Source organism: Polistes canadensis, unplaced genomic scaffold (assembly GCF_001313835.1).
Source record: "Polistes canadensis isolate GaletaPanama2010 unplaced genomic scaffold, ASM131383v1 scaffold_543, whole genome shotgun sequence".
Classification (NCBI taxonomy): domain Eukaryota; kingdom Metazoa; phylum Arthropoda; class Insecta; order Hymenoptera; family Vespidae; genus Polistes; species Polistes canadensis.
Window position 1 is genome coordinate 402 of NW_014570090.1, and position 18,056 is coordinate 18,457.

At 36.5% G+C, this 18,056-nt stretch overlaps 1 protein-coding gene across 1 annotated transcript in view; it reads right to left on the reverse strand.

The window, feature by feature from the left end:
- Positions 1-479: 479 nt before the first annotated feature.
- The window catches only part of LOC106792667 (integrin alpha-PS2-like), a 34,988-nt gene continuing 17,411 nt past the window's right edge, over positions 480-18,056 (reverse strand). The window contains exons 4-7 of the mRNA XM_014759164.1: positions 15,115-15,286; positions 8,699-8,760; positions 1,279-1,327; positions 480-865 (exon numbers count right to left, since the gene is read on the reverse strand). Coding sequence (XP_014614650.1) covers positions 750-865; positions 1,279-1,327; positions 8,699-8,760; positions 15,115-15,286 — 399 coding nt within the window. The 3' untranslated portion in view covers positions 480-749. The remainder of the gene's footprint in view (positions 866-1,278; positions 1,328-8,698; positions 8,761-15,114; positions 15,287-18,056) is intronic.

Consider the following 18,056-nt stretch of genomic DNA (forward strand, 5'->3'; position numbering starts at 1 on the left):
CAATCGTGAAATATCTCGAACATGATGGACACGTTTGCAGGTTTTACAAGCGATACACATTATTATTTCATATTAATATTTTGCTTTTAAGCGTAAACATCGTATCGATAATGACATTATTTATACGCAGCGACATTCCAGCTGTCTTGATTCTCTTTTTAAAATGGAATGACGAGAGAGAAGAACTGGAGCGACGATTAGAACGATTACGAGTAGTAGCAAAGGTAGCTGGATCCAACATTACGTTGCACGCCTCTGTTCGAAACGTGAAGCTGGAAAAAAGCGACTTGCACCTGCTGTTAGACGTGATCATCCTAAACTAACCTGGCAGTTACCATTTTTCTTGTTATTTAACAAAATAATCGTAAGTACAACAAAACAAGCGTCGTCAATCAAAATTCAAATGTATCCTAATTGAAATGAAAAATTATTTCTTCTTTAATATGATCAATAAAAAATTTATATTATAATATCCACTGCCAAGCGAGTATGGGAAAAATGAAAGATTTTTTGATTCTGTATTACTCGACAGACACATTCCTTCGAAGATTTTCCATATATAAATCTTGGAAAGAACAGCGTAGGAATATCAAGCAACACATGTTAATTTGTCATTTTTAAAGTGGTTTGCAACAAAGAAAGAAAGAAAGTAAATGGGGCGGGGGGTGGAAGCTGGACGACGGCGGTGAGGGTGGTAGCTGATTAAAAAACCGACAATCACTGACACATTTTGTTTTACTTATTAGAAATTAGGGCATAAATTTGGTCAGCTGCAAATACGCGATACCTGCAACTTCTTCCTGTTGGAATAACGTAGTTGCCACGAATTGGAATTTCATCGAAGTGCTGATGGAATAAAGTTGACCTGAAACGTTTGACTTTTCTAAATCACTTAATAAATATATCATTCATTTCATTTTCAATAAAATCCGTCTCGATTCTGCCGCTTCTGAATCGTCCTGTAGTAGCAGATAGCGTAGATAAATTCAATCAATTTTTTACATGAGACAATAATTTCCAAAATTTATACATAAATATATCTAATAACAATGATCACGATAAAGCATAAGTTTTCGTCATCTTCGTGATTATTCAAATATATTTCATTTTAGCTAATAATTAACGAGATTATTCAATAGTTGAGATTGTTCATATTTTTGATACGTATCTCGATCGAGAAAAAAAAACGAAAGAAGAATGCTTCATCGATTCGTACTCGAAGACAATCAAATTCTCGAGAAAATATTTCAAAGATGTTAAAAGAAAAAATTAACTTACCTTGCCAATACCAACTTCCTGGTGCACCGATAAATAATCTTTCGCCGTTCTGAAATCAGTAAAAATATGAATTGAATTAAAATGAGAAATAAAAACAAGATAAATGTAAGAAAAGTATGATTTGTAACGCATTGCTCTTTAGTGAACAAAGTATGCGCGAGTCGAATTTAACGGAAACCGAGCGCACCCACGAAACACGAATTTTTTTTTAATTAACAAGATAACTTCGAAGATAGTTGTAGTATGTACTATGTACACATGTGTGTGTACATGCATAGTGTACTTGTATATGAGTCTCACAAACACGCGATAAATCGGCCGCTCTCGGGAACGTATGCTACTCGCATGCAAGCGCAAGGGAGACACGCTTATGCGTGTAAGCATATTAAATTTGTCGAGCGAAACATACGCGAGAAATTGCAGATAAAATCGACGATGCTTTCCCATCGTCGTTCATTAATTTTAATGATAAATTCCTTCCGAGAGTTTTATAGGCGTGCCAAATGAAAAGAAGATTTTGTTTTCATTGAAATCAATCATTTGTAATAATCATTTCATTCTATATTGTACTTGCGTTAATGTCAGTCATCTGTGAGAAATTTTGCTTTCTATTATTTTTATTTATTTAACATAAAAAAATGTTGGAAAATATTGATCCAACCAAAGTTGTGTTGTTTTCAATAAAAGTTTAGTAAATAAAAATTTGCCTTAAGAACGAAAATTTGGAGAATAGTTGAAAAACATGGAAAAATAAGTAAAGCATATCTTAAGTTTCTGACACGACGATGATTTATGAAAAAGAAGTTAGGTACTTAAAAACTCACGATCCACTCAATCTTTCGAGTGGCAGCACTCGAAATCGTCGACATACCTAAACGCTCGTTAATCCGTTCACGACTCACATTTCCCATGGCGTCTCACGTACAACGTAAGTATAATACTTACATACTTATTTACTTGCGCTTACCATATTCAAAACCGATCGGCAAGAACCTGTCGATTATAAACTTGTAAAGAATCCGAAGATCAATCTCTCAAAAGGTGCCGCTTTTATCGAATTACTTGTTCGAGCATCTACATTTTTTATTATAAATAAATTCGATATAATGATACACTAACATATTAATTTAATTATTTTATCATTTTAACATTAGATTTACCAGACCAGTCGAAATAACTGGTCTTGCAATTTCAATTTAAAATTCCTACTGCATGTAACATTTTCTTTCCGTAATGACATGACTTTTGTAGCTATAACTAAAGAATCAGTTTTATGAACTTTATATTATCTTATATATATATTCGCGTAAGAAATATATATTTTGCTATTACTATTTTTTTTTACCTCACTAAGGACTTTTTTTGAAAGACCAGTCATTTTGACTGGTTTTGGTAGAAATAGGTGTATCAAAATAGCTGGTAAATCTAATGTTAAAAACCGATCGGAAAAAATAAATCGATCTTTCCTTGAAAGAAAAATCAGAACATTGTTAAATCATAGATCGAGCCCCTTTTAAAACGAAGCCGCCTTTATTGAATAGCTTTTTGTTTGAGCATTGATTTCTATTATAAATGTGCCCAAAGGATTTCCTTCCTATCGTTTATTGTAAGATTCGTGTTTGGTATAGAACCGGTTAAATTGTATCTCTTTGTCCGTTAGCGAGATAAACGCGGTATAGTAGCCTATAAATTATCTCACTAACACGCACGCTTCCGTGACGTTTGCGTTCACGTTCTATATAACGGTATGAACCAAGACGGAGACATCTAACGACGGTAATAAAGATTACGCATCGCATACATATTAATTAATAGCCCGGGGAGCATGAATGATCTCGTAAGAGACCAAACGCGTGGAAAATAGATGAGGCCGTTCCTTTTCTTTCTTTTATCCCATCCCCCCTCCCCCTCCTCCACCGCGAAATTACGCAACCGAAGTGGTATATACCGTCGGTGCATATCTATACGTGTATCTATGCAACTTAAATGCATTCTTACATGCATACAACAACAACAACACGATGCACGGGACGACGACGACGATTGATAGGCGAGAAGAGAATTTAATAGCATAACGAATTCAAACGCGGAAAATAATTATCATTTTATCGGCCTAACGAATCAAAATTATTACGTAACATGATTGTTTCTTTCTCTCTCTCTTTTTGTTTTTGTGTTTGTCTTTTTTTGTTTCAAAAATCGGCCCCAAAGGGATAGAATATTTATTCGACGATGACGAAACTAACAATAAGATCGGAGTATGAGAAAATATGTTTCGAGTCAAGGTCTGGTATTGTATATCGTTGAGATCAAAGTGTTAATCGTGGGACAATGCTGGTGCACTTTCTCGAAGTGCACCTATCCTCGACACGTGTACCTACGCACGAGGAGATGCATACGAGTTTCATAAGTCGGATAATCTAACGATGAAGATGATGATGATGATGATGATGATGAGATTAGTGAAAGCAAACGTTTAAAAAAAGGGTAGTGAAGGGGAGGACGACATGTAAATGATTAAACTGATGATATTTTTCAAGTCTTGTCCGATCGCGGAAAATATTTTATCGGGAATAAAATAGAAAAATGTATAGATATTTAGATACATACGTGTATCTATCTGTATGTAAGTAATATACGTATACTTAAATAGCAATGAGAAAAAGAAAGAGGAAAAGAGAGAGAAAGAGAAAGAGAAAGAAATAGGATAAGAAGTACCGCGTACATGCAAGGGATCCGCGAAAAGAAAACTATCGTCTAGCTTTGTTTTACTCTGCTTATCATGAGAAATGGCGGCCGTTTATAAAACAATGCAAGCAGGACCACCGGTGCGCGTAGGTGGCCTCCTTGCAAACGGTCGACGGTGAACACGGAACGCGGTGACAGAACGAAATGTCCGAGCCTTAAATGGCCACCTGAAACTCTCCTTCTCCTCCTCCCCCTTTTTACCCCTTTCCTTCGTCAGCATTGCCATGCTGTGCTTGCATATATCCTCTCCTTTTTCTCTACTCTTTCTCTCTCTCTTTCTCTTCCCTTATTCTTTCAAGTTTTTTCCTCATCCCTTTATACATATATCCTGACTCCCAGTGCTCGAAGGGATTACGCGTACACCGTGGAAGCTCACTTTCAACGTTGAGCATACAAAGTCAACGTGACAAGGAATATCTCTCTCTCTCTCTCTCTCTCTCTCTCTCTCTCTCTCTCTCTTCTTTCGATCAAACTCATTTCACGGCATCTCACTTACGATTAATGCTCACGTTCGAAGATTTTTCAACTCGAACTCGATTTCGATGTAACGTTGTAAAAACTGGGATAGGATGAAGAGAAAAGGACAGGAGAGGAGTGGAAAGGAGAGGAGAAGCAAATACGTCGGTGGTCGGGTGCGTAAAGACGGGCAAAGTACGAATTTAAGTGGCGCCAGTCCGGTGGGTATTTCGGCTCGAGCATTTTATTTATCGTTTGTGTCCGCAAATGTTATTATTTGTGAGAGGGCGCACTGCCCGCCACGCCGGAGATTCGCACGCTCGACGAACAATGGGAGCGAGCCTCCTCCTATTTTTCCTCCTCGTCCTCCTTCTCATCGTTGAGAAAGGACACACAACGATGTCAAACGTGTGACCGAGTCACGTGAACGCCCAATGTTTCGATGGTCTAACACACACACTTACATACAGAAAAACACACGCATATACATATGCACCGATATACCTAACCGTGACTTTTATACACTTGCAAGTTTTTTTTTGTTATTCCTTCGATACAAAGAGATATAAATATATCTTATACCACAATGTTATGGGAAAAATTTGAAAAATATAAATGCACGAATTTTTCTCTTTTACTTCTTTTTTTCTTTTTTATATACGCATACAATTTTGAATTAATTATATATATATTCCAGAAAATAATATAATATAAAATGAATTTCAAATGTACTATCTTTTCTTGTTTAATAGTCGCCAAAAAGATCTCGCGGTAGAAGCGTTCGAGGTATTAGTCGTGCAACGGTAAGCAAATACGTGCATTTGTCGCTCGGTCTCGTAAGACACGAAAAGACACGAGAGGAGAAAGAGGATAGGAAGGAAAGAGAGGGAAAGAGAGATGATGCATACGTGTACCCCCTACGGAGTAGCGTTGACTCGATGCTTATACACGGTAAAAATTTGCAACCGAGACAATGGCGATCGGAGGCACCGGTCTGTCTACACGAAACACGACCGACACGAGTTGTATTCTGGCGCCGATCGAAAGAAGGAGGAGAGAACCACCGAGTATTCGAGATTGAAATATAACCAACCGACCGAATGTGTACTCGGGAGTACCAAGTGAAATTTATACTGACATCCGAGGCCTCGTGCTCGTTCTCTCTCTCTCTCTCTCTCTTTATTTCTTTCTTACTCAAGCTCGAGATCACCCTCTTGGCATGCCAGCCGAGATTGAAAGTACTTAACCCTTAACCAGAAGAATTTCTTCTAACATTATTTTTTTCCCCTCGACTTATACGCATTTTACTATCGTCGGGTTACGTTTATCGAATTTTAGAATCACGAATGACCCCTCACTCACTTCCCCACCCCTACCCCATCCTTCCCCCGTCATATATCCACCCGTTTATCTAGATTGTGAAATTTGCTTTTTTCAAGGGAAAAAGATAAGAAAGGAGGAAATAAAAGAAATTAAACGATGACGACGACCACGACGAGAACAACGTTGACGTGGGTTCGTTGCGAAAAGAGAAATTCCATGTCCTAAATCGTCGTAAGGATTTGCGAGCATGTGCTTCAATTTCTTTTAGCAAGGATATTTCGTTCTTCGTCGTGTATCGTTTCAGAGAAATTATCTTTCGCAGCATCTCCGCGAGCCGGGAGAAGAACGGAGAAACTCAGTCAGACGTACGCATGAAGCCTAGATATTACGAGCCTTAAACGTGCATCGCTTGAAATATACCATATCGAATGCAACCAATGAAATAAAGAAAAATATAAAGAAAGAGAGAAAGAGAAAGGTTGTACTCTCTCGAGGGCAAGAAACCTACGGTTGGATGACTTTGGCGAGCAAGAAACGATGTAAGAATTACATCGAAGAGATCGATCGAAAAGAGATACACCAAGTATATATCGATCGGTTTCTATGCATAAATGAGTATCATCAGGATCTCGAACGATCGAACGAATGAATTTGTGGGATCCATACGGAGAAATCCAGATCGATGTTTATTAATATTATTTATTTTCATCGAACGTCGATTAACGTTATTCTATTGGAAATCAATATTTTATTGAATAAAATGAAAGGAGGGGGCGGAGGAGAGAAATAGGATTATATTATACTTCCGTTCTTTTTTTTCTTTCCCTTATTCTATTTTTATTTGCGTATGAATTGAAAATACTTGAGAGATTTTGCATGGCATCGAACGGGAACGATCGAACCCAAGAAAAAAGAAAAAAAAAGAATCGAGATAAAGTGGAGGACGGATCGTATCGAAGAATCGGCATCGAACCCGGGTATATCGATCGATCGATCGATCGATCTCGTGCAGATTCAACGGCAAGATAACGCGTGTAACTTGCTTCGAGGAAAGAGGGGACTTGATTCCAGAAGCGAGCAGTTTAACGCGAAGATCGATGGTCGATCGTACGAACGTTGGCATCGAAAGGCCCTCTAAATCACCGCGAGTGAGATTTAGTAGTCGAACGGAAAGAGTACTACTCCGTTCCGTCCTTCGAAACAATAGCAATTTTTCTTACTACATCCATTTCTCTTTCTTTTTTCGTTTTCTCTTTTTTTTTTCTTTCGTCATTTCATCCGCGAAAGATGGAAATACATTGTCAAAATTCGTAGTCCTGTTCGTTTGTAAATCGATCGAGTCAAATGTCATGAATCATTTCTTTCACGTAAATCATTAATAATTGCATTCGATAGAAAGAAAAACAACCAAAAATTATAACATCTAGATATACTTCCAGTATTTATTTTATTACACACACTGAACCATTCTAATCGATCTAAATAATTGTAAAAGAGAAAACAAAGAATTCAATAAATGAAAATATCCGGGAGGTTAATAAATTAGAAATCGAATTAGCTTAAAATCTTGTCCCGACGAAATGACAAGACAACACTTGTTGCGTACGGGAAAAGGGGGATGAGTGTGGTTGGAATGAAGGGAAAGGGGGTCGATTTTGAAGCGTGGGTAAAAGTATATCGGGGGATTGAGTCAAAGTGAGGGCGGGGTATTAACATTGAATGCCGTTTCAACGAGAGGAGTAAAGTCGGCTACGATCTGCACCGGGGGAAACATGCATTAAACATCTGCCATATAGCCGGACAATTCTGAATTATACATCCGAGGAAGATAGCCGAGCAACTGAGTGCTCGCGGAATTGTCTCACTATTTCTTTGGCGGCAATCGAAGCTGTCCCGCTGCGCGAAACCACTCTCTCTCTCTCTCTCTCTCTCTCTCTTTCTTATTCTCTTTTCCCCCCAACTGATGTGAGTTTAACTTTATACGAAGTCTCGACGTCGTCTCGTGTCGAGAAACTTTTTACGCTTAGGGAGAGATTAGATCGAAGTCGGTAGGTCACACGATCGATAGAAAAATAACAAAGGAAAAAACGAGAAAGAGATAGAAATAAATAAAGAAAGAAAAAATGAAGACAGATAATACCTGAACATACGTATAGAACGTAACCCCGTGAACAAGTGTCGTGGGGATAAATCTCCTTGATATTGTATATAACCCGTTTAGTTTCCGTAAAGTCTGAGGAATGTATGGAATTCAAAGAAATCGATGAAAAATTTCTTCCCAAAGTCTCCTCGATCCTGACCCGATTGGAGGGACCCAAGTCGAGATACGACGGGCCCAGAAAAGCGAGTTTTCGACAAGACAATCGACTCGTGTACGAGAAACAGAGAGGGAAAAATACAAAAAGATAGAAAGTTTGTGTGTTTATGTGTGTGAGAGAATCTTACCGATTGCTTTTAGGACCGTGGGTAAACCACCGTAAGAATAAGAATACAAAATAAATCGGGATGTTGCGTAGCATTGGAATGTCGCATTCCTCGCCATATTCGGTTCTCACCGAACCCCTTGCATCGTCCCTTAACTCTTTTCCTGACATCTTCCCCAGCACCGGGACACGCCAACACTATATTTATATACCCTCCTTCCACCCTCTTTCGGGATTTATACCGTTAAAAGTAATTCTTTACAGATTCGCCTCACCGATTTTGTTTTTTCATTTTTTTTTTCTCCTATCATTCTTTTATTTTTGTACATGTTAGAAAAGTTTTGGAAAAATGCTATTATGTTAGTAATACCGCGTGATTGTTCGCTAGTTTTCATATTATAAACTTAAAATAGAATAATATGAAAGAAACTCAGTTGAAAATATTATAGTTGAAAAAATGTCGTTGTTACCTTAGCCATGGCGGCACCCAGACCCGCCTGACAAGAGCCTTGCCTGTGGTATCCCCAATACCCTGAAACGGAAATGAACAATTATATGTAAGTACAGTCTTTCTTTTATATATATATATTTTTTTTTTCTTCTTGCTTATTCTTTAAACTCTTCACACTAAACCACTCTCATAATATTTTCCTGAGTATATTATTATTTAACAAAAATTATATATTATTTTTATAAACGTACGCGCTTCGTTAAATCTTGAAAAAAAACGTATCATTGAAAAATATCGGTTCCATTGAAATCATCATCTAACAGAATAGTTCGAGGAAATACTTGAAAATATTGAAATTCGTGTTGCTTATAACGGAAGTAGTAGTCTAGCATATTTCGACGGCATTTGAAGCGTTGGGAAGGTCGGATCTCAGAGTATTACGAGTTATCGACTAGGAAGTTGAACGGTATATGTTTCAAAGGCAGCGTGTGCATACGCCTAAATGGCTAGGTGAACGCATCATTAACCTCGGATCGATCTTCTCGCTCGCCGACTCTGCGATTCATTTTCTTCATCTCTAACAGTTTGCCTTTCAGCGAAAAAAATGTCTACTTCTTCTTCTTCTTTTTTTCTCTTTTATTTCCTTCCATACTAAATTCCGAGCACCGAACAGGAAACTACGATAACTTATCCAAAGATAAGAAAGATTGTAATTAATTAACCTTTACGCATGACTTTTCCCTTATATGTTAAATATGTTATTTCCAGAATACCAATGTTCACAATTTTATGTTTAAAAGAGGAATAAACGTTTTTTGTCCAATTTAATTATCGATTCTATCGTAACTTAGGATAAATGCATTCCTTTTCATAACACGTTTATTAGTTACTGCATGAAACTATCTATCTTTAACCTATGTATATAGACCTACCATATATAGTACAGTTCATTAGAAAAAAAACATTTACTGACGTACACGCTCGACTTTTGAATATGTATGAGCCTACTATACCATATTTGGGACGAGTGGTTCCCACCAACCCTTTCACGAATTTATTCTTTTCATATTTTCTAATGTTTTTTTTTTTCAAAAGTCCCTTAATTATATTTATAAAGAAAATTGTATAAAATACTGATTGAATTATTTTTAGATTTCAACGAAATAAAAACTCGCGAGAGAAAAAAAAAGAAGGAAAGGGGATTTTGTTTCACATAACTATCCATCTTACCTTTCAATGATTGACCGTACGGAAGAACTTCCGAACTTTCGGTCGTCGGCGACGGCAAACACTACTGTTCGTCAACGACTTACTATCGGAACGGGCCCAGAGATAAGAAAGTAAAAAAATGTGAGAGAAAGGGAAATGAAAAGGAGAGGGCTAGGAAAGTGGATATTAGTGAAGGAAAGTCGTTCTCAGGGTGGTCTTAAATTTTCCCCAAGTCACGATTACCATAATGCTTATCTTATGGAAGTTAAAACAATGTCAACGATAAACTAGAAAGTTATGAGTTCGATAAGAAAGGAAAAGCAAATATACGAGTGGATCGTTTCTCGAATAATCTAACGATAGATTATAACACTTCAACTAAAAGGAAAACAAGAACGAGAAAATAACAAAAAAAATAAGAAAAGAAAAAAAAACGACAAGAAATACGTAAAAAAAAATCAAACAATGAAAAAGAAAGATATCGAATTCGCGTAGATGAAGTTTTGCGATACCTTACATTGAGAGTCTTTCAACGTAAGCGTCGGACGTGAGAAATCTGTTTTCTGAGATCAGATCTCTCATTCCTGACCTCAGCAAAGCCAAACCCCGTCGTCCACGAGCATGCTTACGTCACACACGCGCACGCATGAAACGCGTACAATGCGTGGTAGGTAAATACATATATACCAGCTTGGAATTTTTCTTAGATTTCATTACGAAAGAACGTAAATCGGCTATCAATTCAGTTAAAAATAGATAAACGAAATTGTAAGAAAGAAATTCGAACGATCAAACTTTTATTCCATCTACGTGGCATTCGTATAATCTTTTATCGATTTTACGATATACTTAACGCAAAAAAAAAAGGTATATATCGATCTATTTATAAAAATAAAAAAAAATCTATTTCGGTTAACTCTACGAGGTACAAATAATTAACCTCATTCCATTCTTAAGGATTTTTCGTTTCGATCTGTCCACATATAGAAATATCTCTGATATTTCCTATCCATATATTGTATTAAAAGATCAAACGTAATGCAATTTCGTGTTAGATTCGACGTAGGACAATGATGAATTAATTATTAATTAAGAACTCTGAATCCCGATAAAGTTATAGAAGGGTGACAAAGCGTTTATTGAGAATAGGGTCAGTAGATATGTTGACATCTATGAATAAATCCTTTCGAAGATTTATAGCGCGTCTAGGAAGCAGTTCGTTGTGATGTGTGAGTTTCAATTATCAATGGATGAATGACTTTATAGAGATGATATTTTCTTTTTTTTATTCCACATTTAAATAATTCAATTAAAAATTATTAAGTTTTATAATATTTTTCTGATATGTAATTATTTTTTCAAATGTTCATCATTTATAATAAAATATCAACAATAAATAATATCGTATTACCAGGATGCAATTTGATTCAATTATTAATATTATTAATAAAATATTCACTGATCATTCATTGTTAAAAATACTATCATTTAATTAATAAAAATACTGGGTCAAATAAATAAAATTATTTTTTAAATCAGAGTACTAAGAAAGCAAAAAATATGATAAATATCAGGATTAAAATTCTAATGAAATAATACAACATGTATTTAATCGTATATAAAAACAACACAGAGAGATATGCGAATAAAAATTTTCGTGGAAAATTCCAAGTGGTAATGAAATATATTTCAATTGAAATGGTCAATCGTTAATTGAATTAAATATTGTCCAAGAGTGACGTAGGGTCATAGTGACGTAGGGTTATAGCAGCGTGCACGAACTGTAAGAAATGTAGGCTCGAATGAGGGGAGAATATCCGGTCTGTTTCCCGTCGGAGGATCTTGGCCGTGCCTTTCTTCCATGTACATACACATATGCACGCACACACATATATTTATTCATATATATATTCTACTAGACTAAGAACTTTTACATACTATACACGTTATGAGAGGAAGACGAAGGGAGACCGACGCGAACTGTCGGTCACTTTGGACGAGAGCTGCCACTTATGCAATTACATTTATCGCTTCTCGTTGTTGATTGAGAATACTTGTCAATTTTCCCCAAAACTTTTTTCGTTCGAACAATAAATCTTTTACATTTTCTTTTAGAAAATTCATATTTATAATTTTATTTGCCAATTACTGCGTTAACATTTTTCACATTTTTCTAATTCGATTAGAAACGTAAATAATGAATTTTAATTAATTGCAAATATTTTGCAACTTTTATTAGAGATATTCAAGAAATATTATTTCAATGAATAAAATTATTACATTTTTAAAATGCATTGAAAAATTAAGGAAATGACTTAGCAAGTATTCAATACATATATGTAATTTAAAAATAGGGATCGTACAAGATTGTTTAGACGAAAGAATCGAAATCACGAAGTCGAGTGGTTCGAGAATCGCGTTGTTCGACGCGTCTCTTAATCGAGTTACATAGGATGAATGGAGCCACTGTGATACTCTTGGATACTGTGAACGTGTGAGAAGTCCACGCATTTATGCATTATTATACGTACTGTGGGACGCGCCTTTATCGTATCATTTTTCTTTAGAAATTAGAAGGCCATTGCTGCTTTATTCTTTTATATCGGTTATCGACCTTTCTTCATTATCTGTTTTTCTCTCTTTAATTGTACAATTTATTATTTTTAACTTCGTCGGTAATATATAAACTTATTTATATATACAAACGTTGTATTTAATTATTGTATTTAATTATTGTGCAACAATTTATTCTTTTCCCGAGAAAGTTCGAATTTTTGTTCCATTTCAAATATGAGCATTTTGTTATTTATTTTATTAATTGAAATAACGAACAGAAGTACGGTGCATGATACGTCGTGGTCTTTTTTAAACGTGAACTGTACCCCGTCACGAACCTTGTTCGTCTCTTTTGTTTTATCTTTAAACAAAAAATGCACACCGTACTCATCATAGATCTTACAACGCGAATTAGTTTCATTCCCGACAAAAGTAACGATTAGCGTGAATTTCACGTCGAAACACCGCGATAAATTGCGTCGGTGTCACTCAACAATTTGTTTTAATGAATCGGCAAGCCGGGAAAAGAAATATGCAGCAATATAACCGGCAGGCAAGCAGAGGCAAGCAGGCAGGGATGGCTAGCTCGATCGTAATTCAAGTAGGATCAAGTGCTAATTGGCCTCGTTAGAACAACGCTGAGTTAGTACCGTTCTCACTTTCTGGCGCCTTCTAATTATCATTTTTTTCAGCACATCTATGTAACTGCTGCGAACGTGTGGGGTGGCTTTCATGGGTGGAATGCACTCCTAACGTTTTGTCCTTACTTTCTTTCATCTAATGGACTCCTAACTGACGATTTTACAAACAACACATCTTTGTCTATACATTATCGAATTAATACAAAATAATTAACCTGTTTGATACGATCAACTGAATCATTCATCAAGATTTCAGTTTTGTTTTTCTAAAAAAGAAAAGAAAAAATACATTTGTTTCTCATTTATCAAGAAATCATTAATTCAGTTTGGAAAATAGTGTATCTTACACGTTTATTTCCACGAAAGAGTTACGCACGACAAATTTTCACGAACAAGTGTTCCAAGTTGTTGCCAAGTGTTCCTGTGTATGGGTAATAGTGGTTACAGTATCCTAAAGATAAAACATTGCGAAACATATATACGGGCGAGAAGATGTGGCTTTTCATTCCCAGTAAAGGCGAACAATGCTCGTAGTTGCAATCTGACGAGACTTTCCATCCATAAAATAAAACGCGACGTTAGAAATGCGTTATAAATCGCACAGCGTAGACGTAGAGCAATGACGACAATCCTACCTATTGCTAAAAAAACTATTTCCAGGAAAATATCAGCTGCGTACGGGTTTCTCTTCCTCTTTCTCTTCCTCTTTCTCTTCATCTTTCTCTTCATCTTTCTCTTCCTCTTTCTCTTCCTCTTTCTCTTCCTCCTTCTCTTCCTCTTTATCTTCCTCTTTATCTTCCTCTTTCTCTTCCTTGTCTATCCATCTCTTTTATTCTTTCCCTTTTCGAATCTAACAAATTGTTTAATTACGCGACTCACGAGCTTGGAATTTCTAAACGATGAGCTCCACGATCTCGCTTCATGATCGAAATTTCGAAGTAATGCGTTCCCCTCTTGTCCTCCTTCTCCGCCCCATCGGAAATGAGATATCTATTACTTTTATGAGATAACACGGCAGTTACTTTACTCCGTCGATAAAGAAAATTGATAACGCGAAAAAAGCTATTTTGGCACGTTTCGCGTTATCTCTTCGAGGCAATATATTTTTCTCGTCGGTTTTGAAAATATAAGATTGTTTTTGTTTAGAAGATATTTTTCCTTTCCTAACTTCTAAAGTACAAGAAGAATCGAAAGATTTTCGTTGGGGAAAAATGTTTAAAATCGTAAAATACCCGAACTAACATACACCATCGTGTCACGTCGAGGCTAATTGAATTTCGTTGCCTTTTTAAAACGACCACGAGGAAAGTTGCTCGTATGGACAACTTAAGAAGTATCAAAAGGTACGAAAGTCGATATGTCTTTTGTCATTAAAAAGCAAGCAAGAGGCAGAGGAGGTAAGGAATATAACTACGGGTTGGCAGGAAGTATCCTGTTACGTATAGGCGTATTTATGGTTGCTATACTTCGAGAACACGACCATATGTCGCTGAGGATCCTTGAGTCCTCGAAACTTTCTCCTCCTTTCCGCGCATCCCCCAAGGATTTACCTCTCGACGGGTAAATTCGAGCCTCCTGGACTTCTTCTCCGCGTTAATGACGTTAACGTGAAAAAAAGGATATGAAAAGAAGAACTGTAAGAAGAAAATTAACATAAAATATAACGAAGGGAAATAAGAGACAGTAGCCAAGGACTGTCTCTCTTTTTAAGCCAAGATGCACCACTTTACGACTGTTTATAGCACTCAAACTTGAGTCTAAGCAGTATCACCAGCAGCAGCAGCAGCACCAGCAACAGAAGTAGTCTAACATAAGTCACGACATCATTCTTCAACATTTTTCCGTAAATCCAATAATTAAATCCAGAGTAAGAATAGGAATGGTCGGCGGCACGTGTACGATAAATCATGACAATTTTTCTTAAGATTATACGAGATGAAATACTTTAATAAAACTTCCTTGTTAATCAATAAGAAATCAAAATAAAAAACAAAAAAGAAAAATAAAAAAGACAAGGAAAAATACTCACTCGTTCGACATGGGGAAAATTCTTGAGTTTCGTTGAAATTCTTGTCGACAACCCAGCAGGTGCCGACTGGATCTCTTCGATTACCAGCCTTAGCTTCCTTCACTGGTCTCGGATCTTCAGGATCGTATCTTGGTTGTATAAGGGAGAACCAAATGTATCTCGGTGCGCATGCCTGTAACAAAGAGAACATTTTCTTAACCAAGTCAAACGCGTCATTCGAGTTTATTTCTTCATTCTTAAGTTTCTCCTCTGATGCGAGTATTTGAATATTTGCTTTATTAACTCGATAAATTGCTCGTAATAAAACAATCATTTTAACAAGTAGTAGTAGTCGTCGTCCTCATGATCTCGTTCAATGTTAACAACGTTCAAAGTTACACGATGAACTTGATTTTATTATGAAAAAAGAAAGAATGCTCGTATATAAATGACGTCACTACGTTACTTACTTTTTAAAGGCTTCCAAGTTCGAGGATATTTATCCGCATACGTTAGAATATTTTACGTAACGAGAGTATGGATCATTGCTGTATTTAGAAATTATCTTAACTCGTATAATTAGCTACCGTGTACGCGCGCGCGTGCGCGTGTGTGTGTGTGTGTGTGTCACGTTACTGAACCGTATCTCGCTTTACGTTTTTATCACGAACGAAATCAGGAAACGCAATAATGCTTTTTATTATCGATATAATCGAAATAATTTAACGAAGCGGGTAACGTTGATAACAACAAAATTCATTCGTATACTTTGTACCTTCTTTCGCACTTATCTCTTAATACTATCGATGATTTTCCTTACGAATTAATCCTGTTCAATTGTTCACCATCCCTTTCGTTCTTTCCGACTCGATAATAATCCAATCGATTTAACTCGATCTTTTGTACTTTACTGACTAACAGAAGCGCAGCCAATGACCTCGGGAGAAGAATAAGTAATAACAGGTGGAAAGGATTCGATTCACTATCTTCTTTCGTTTTCTATGCTATACCAACGATGTATAAATCGTTATGAAAAAAATCAAACGAAAATAATAATCATAAGAAGAAGAAAAATACGAATAAGCGATGATAGTTCTTCGAACGATAGCCTTGAGCTAACGTGCATGATTCTCACATTGTTTGCTTTTTCAACACGTTAATATTTTAATCGTTTTTCAAAGTTGGCCCGCGTAAGCGAGCCTTAACGAGCTTCGAACGTTATTTTCACATTCACACACCAGAAGTAAAACCATACACGTGTTGCTAGTTCTCGTTCTCTCTCTTTCTGTTGTTAACCCTTTTGAGGAAGAATTATACGAATGCACACCGGTGTTCATTCGATGCACGCAACACAGGCAATATTAATTGCGAGCCAATTAAGGGCCGCTACAACGAGCTTCGTCGTTATACGCACGCGATTCTCTTGTATCTGGGACACGTTGTTGTTGCACGGAAACCGGTGTGCTCTACACACCCACTATATCCAATCTACCCTTCTTTTAATCAAGAATTACGAGGAAAGCGAATCGTTTTATCGATTAAGTTGTTTCACGCGGAAATCATTCACGAACCTACTCTAATAATTCATTTGCTAAACTAAACTGATGAAATATATTGAAAAATAATGTTTATATATTTTTAGACGAATCAGAGTATTACAATGGGAACAGATGGTTCAGTACGAGCGAATGAACACAAAAGAAATGAGAGCGAGGGAGAGAGAGAGAGAGAGAGAGAGAGAGAGAGAGAGAGAGAGAGAGAGAGAGAGAGAAAAGACAATGAGCCGGAGTAGCATAATTTATCCATTGAGCCAGTTTAGGTCAATCTTTCAAGGTAAAACGTATTGAAGAATAAAAAAGGTCGAAATATTTTTAGACCAATCAAAATATTCCAGTGAAAACAGATGATATACCATTATGATGATACCATAAAATAATGAGAGAGAAGACCATGCGTTAAAGTAACGTCATTTATTTTTAATACCTGTCTGGCACAATCGTTAAAGATAAGACATAATGATAAAAAATTATATAAATATTTTGTTGATAAATTAGAGTAATAGGAACAGATGGTACGTAACATACGAACGAAGATAACAAAGAAATGAAAAATGATGATGATGCGGCAAAATAACGTAATTTATTTATGATACCTAGTTTTGTTCGATAATTGAAGTTAAACATATTGAAGAAAAATAGTTTGAATAGTTTAAAAAGAGCAAATCAAAGTATACTGGTTAGAACAGATGGTGCGTACCATATGAATATAACAAAAGAGATAAGAAAGTGAGAGAGTGTGAGAGAAAGAGAGAAACGAAGAGAGAAGACGATGATCCAAAGTAGCGTAATTTATCCATTGCGCCAGTTTAACTCAATCGTTGAAGGATTACCGCTATGATAACGTACGAGCCAGCAATGTGTCTGAACTCAATGCCGACTGACGGAGAGGAAAGACGACGACCCGTTAAGTGCGCTCTCTCGCATTTCTTTCCTTTCGGTTTGGCGCGATGTCGTCGAAGAGAATAATGGCGGCAGAGGACGACGAGAGCTCGCGAACCCATAAGCGGAAAGAAACGGTTATCGGTTGTTCCAAATAAAGAAACCTTTGGCGATTCCTTTCACCGGTGCCGCGAAGAACTAAGGAATTCGGCCTAAGAATCGAAGGAGTACAAGAAGAAGGAAGGAAGGAAGGAGAGGAAGGAAGGAGAGGAAGGAAGAAGTGGAAGGAAGGAGAGGAAGTCATCGAGGATGAACAGAAACCACGGGAAGAAAGAACTCGGTCGAGCAAGTCTAGGGAATTCGATTGCGAGCCTCTTACAAAACGGTTCTTCTACTTTTCTTCGATCAACCATCTTTGATTTCAAAGAAAACGATCACGCTCGTTCAGTAGTAGATTAAATATTTTCAATTATTTATTTAGTATTTCTCTCGTCCAAAAATTACAATTTTTAATGATGAAATTTA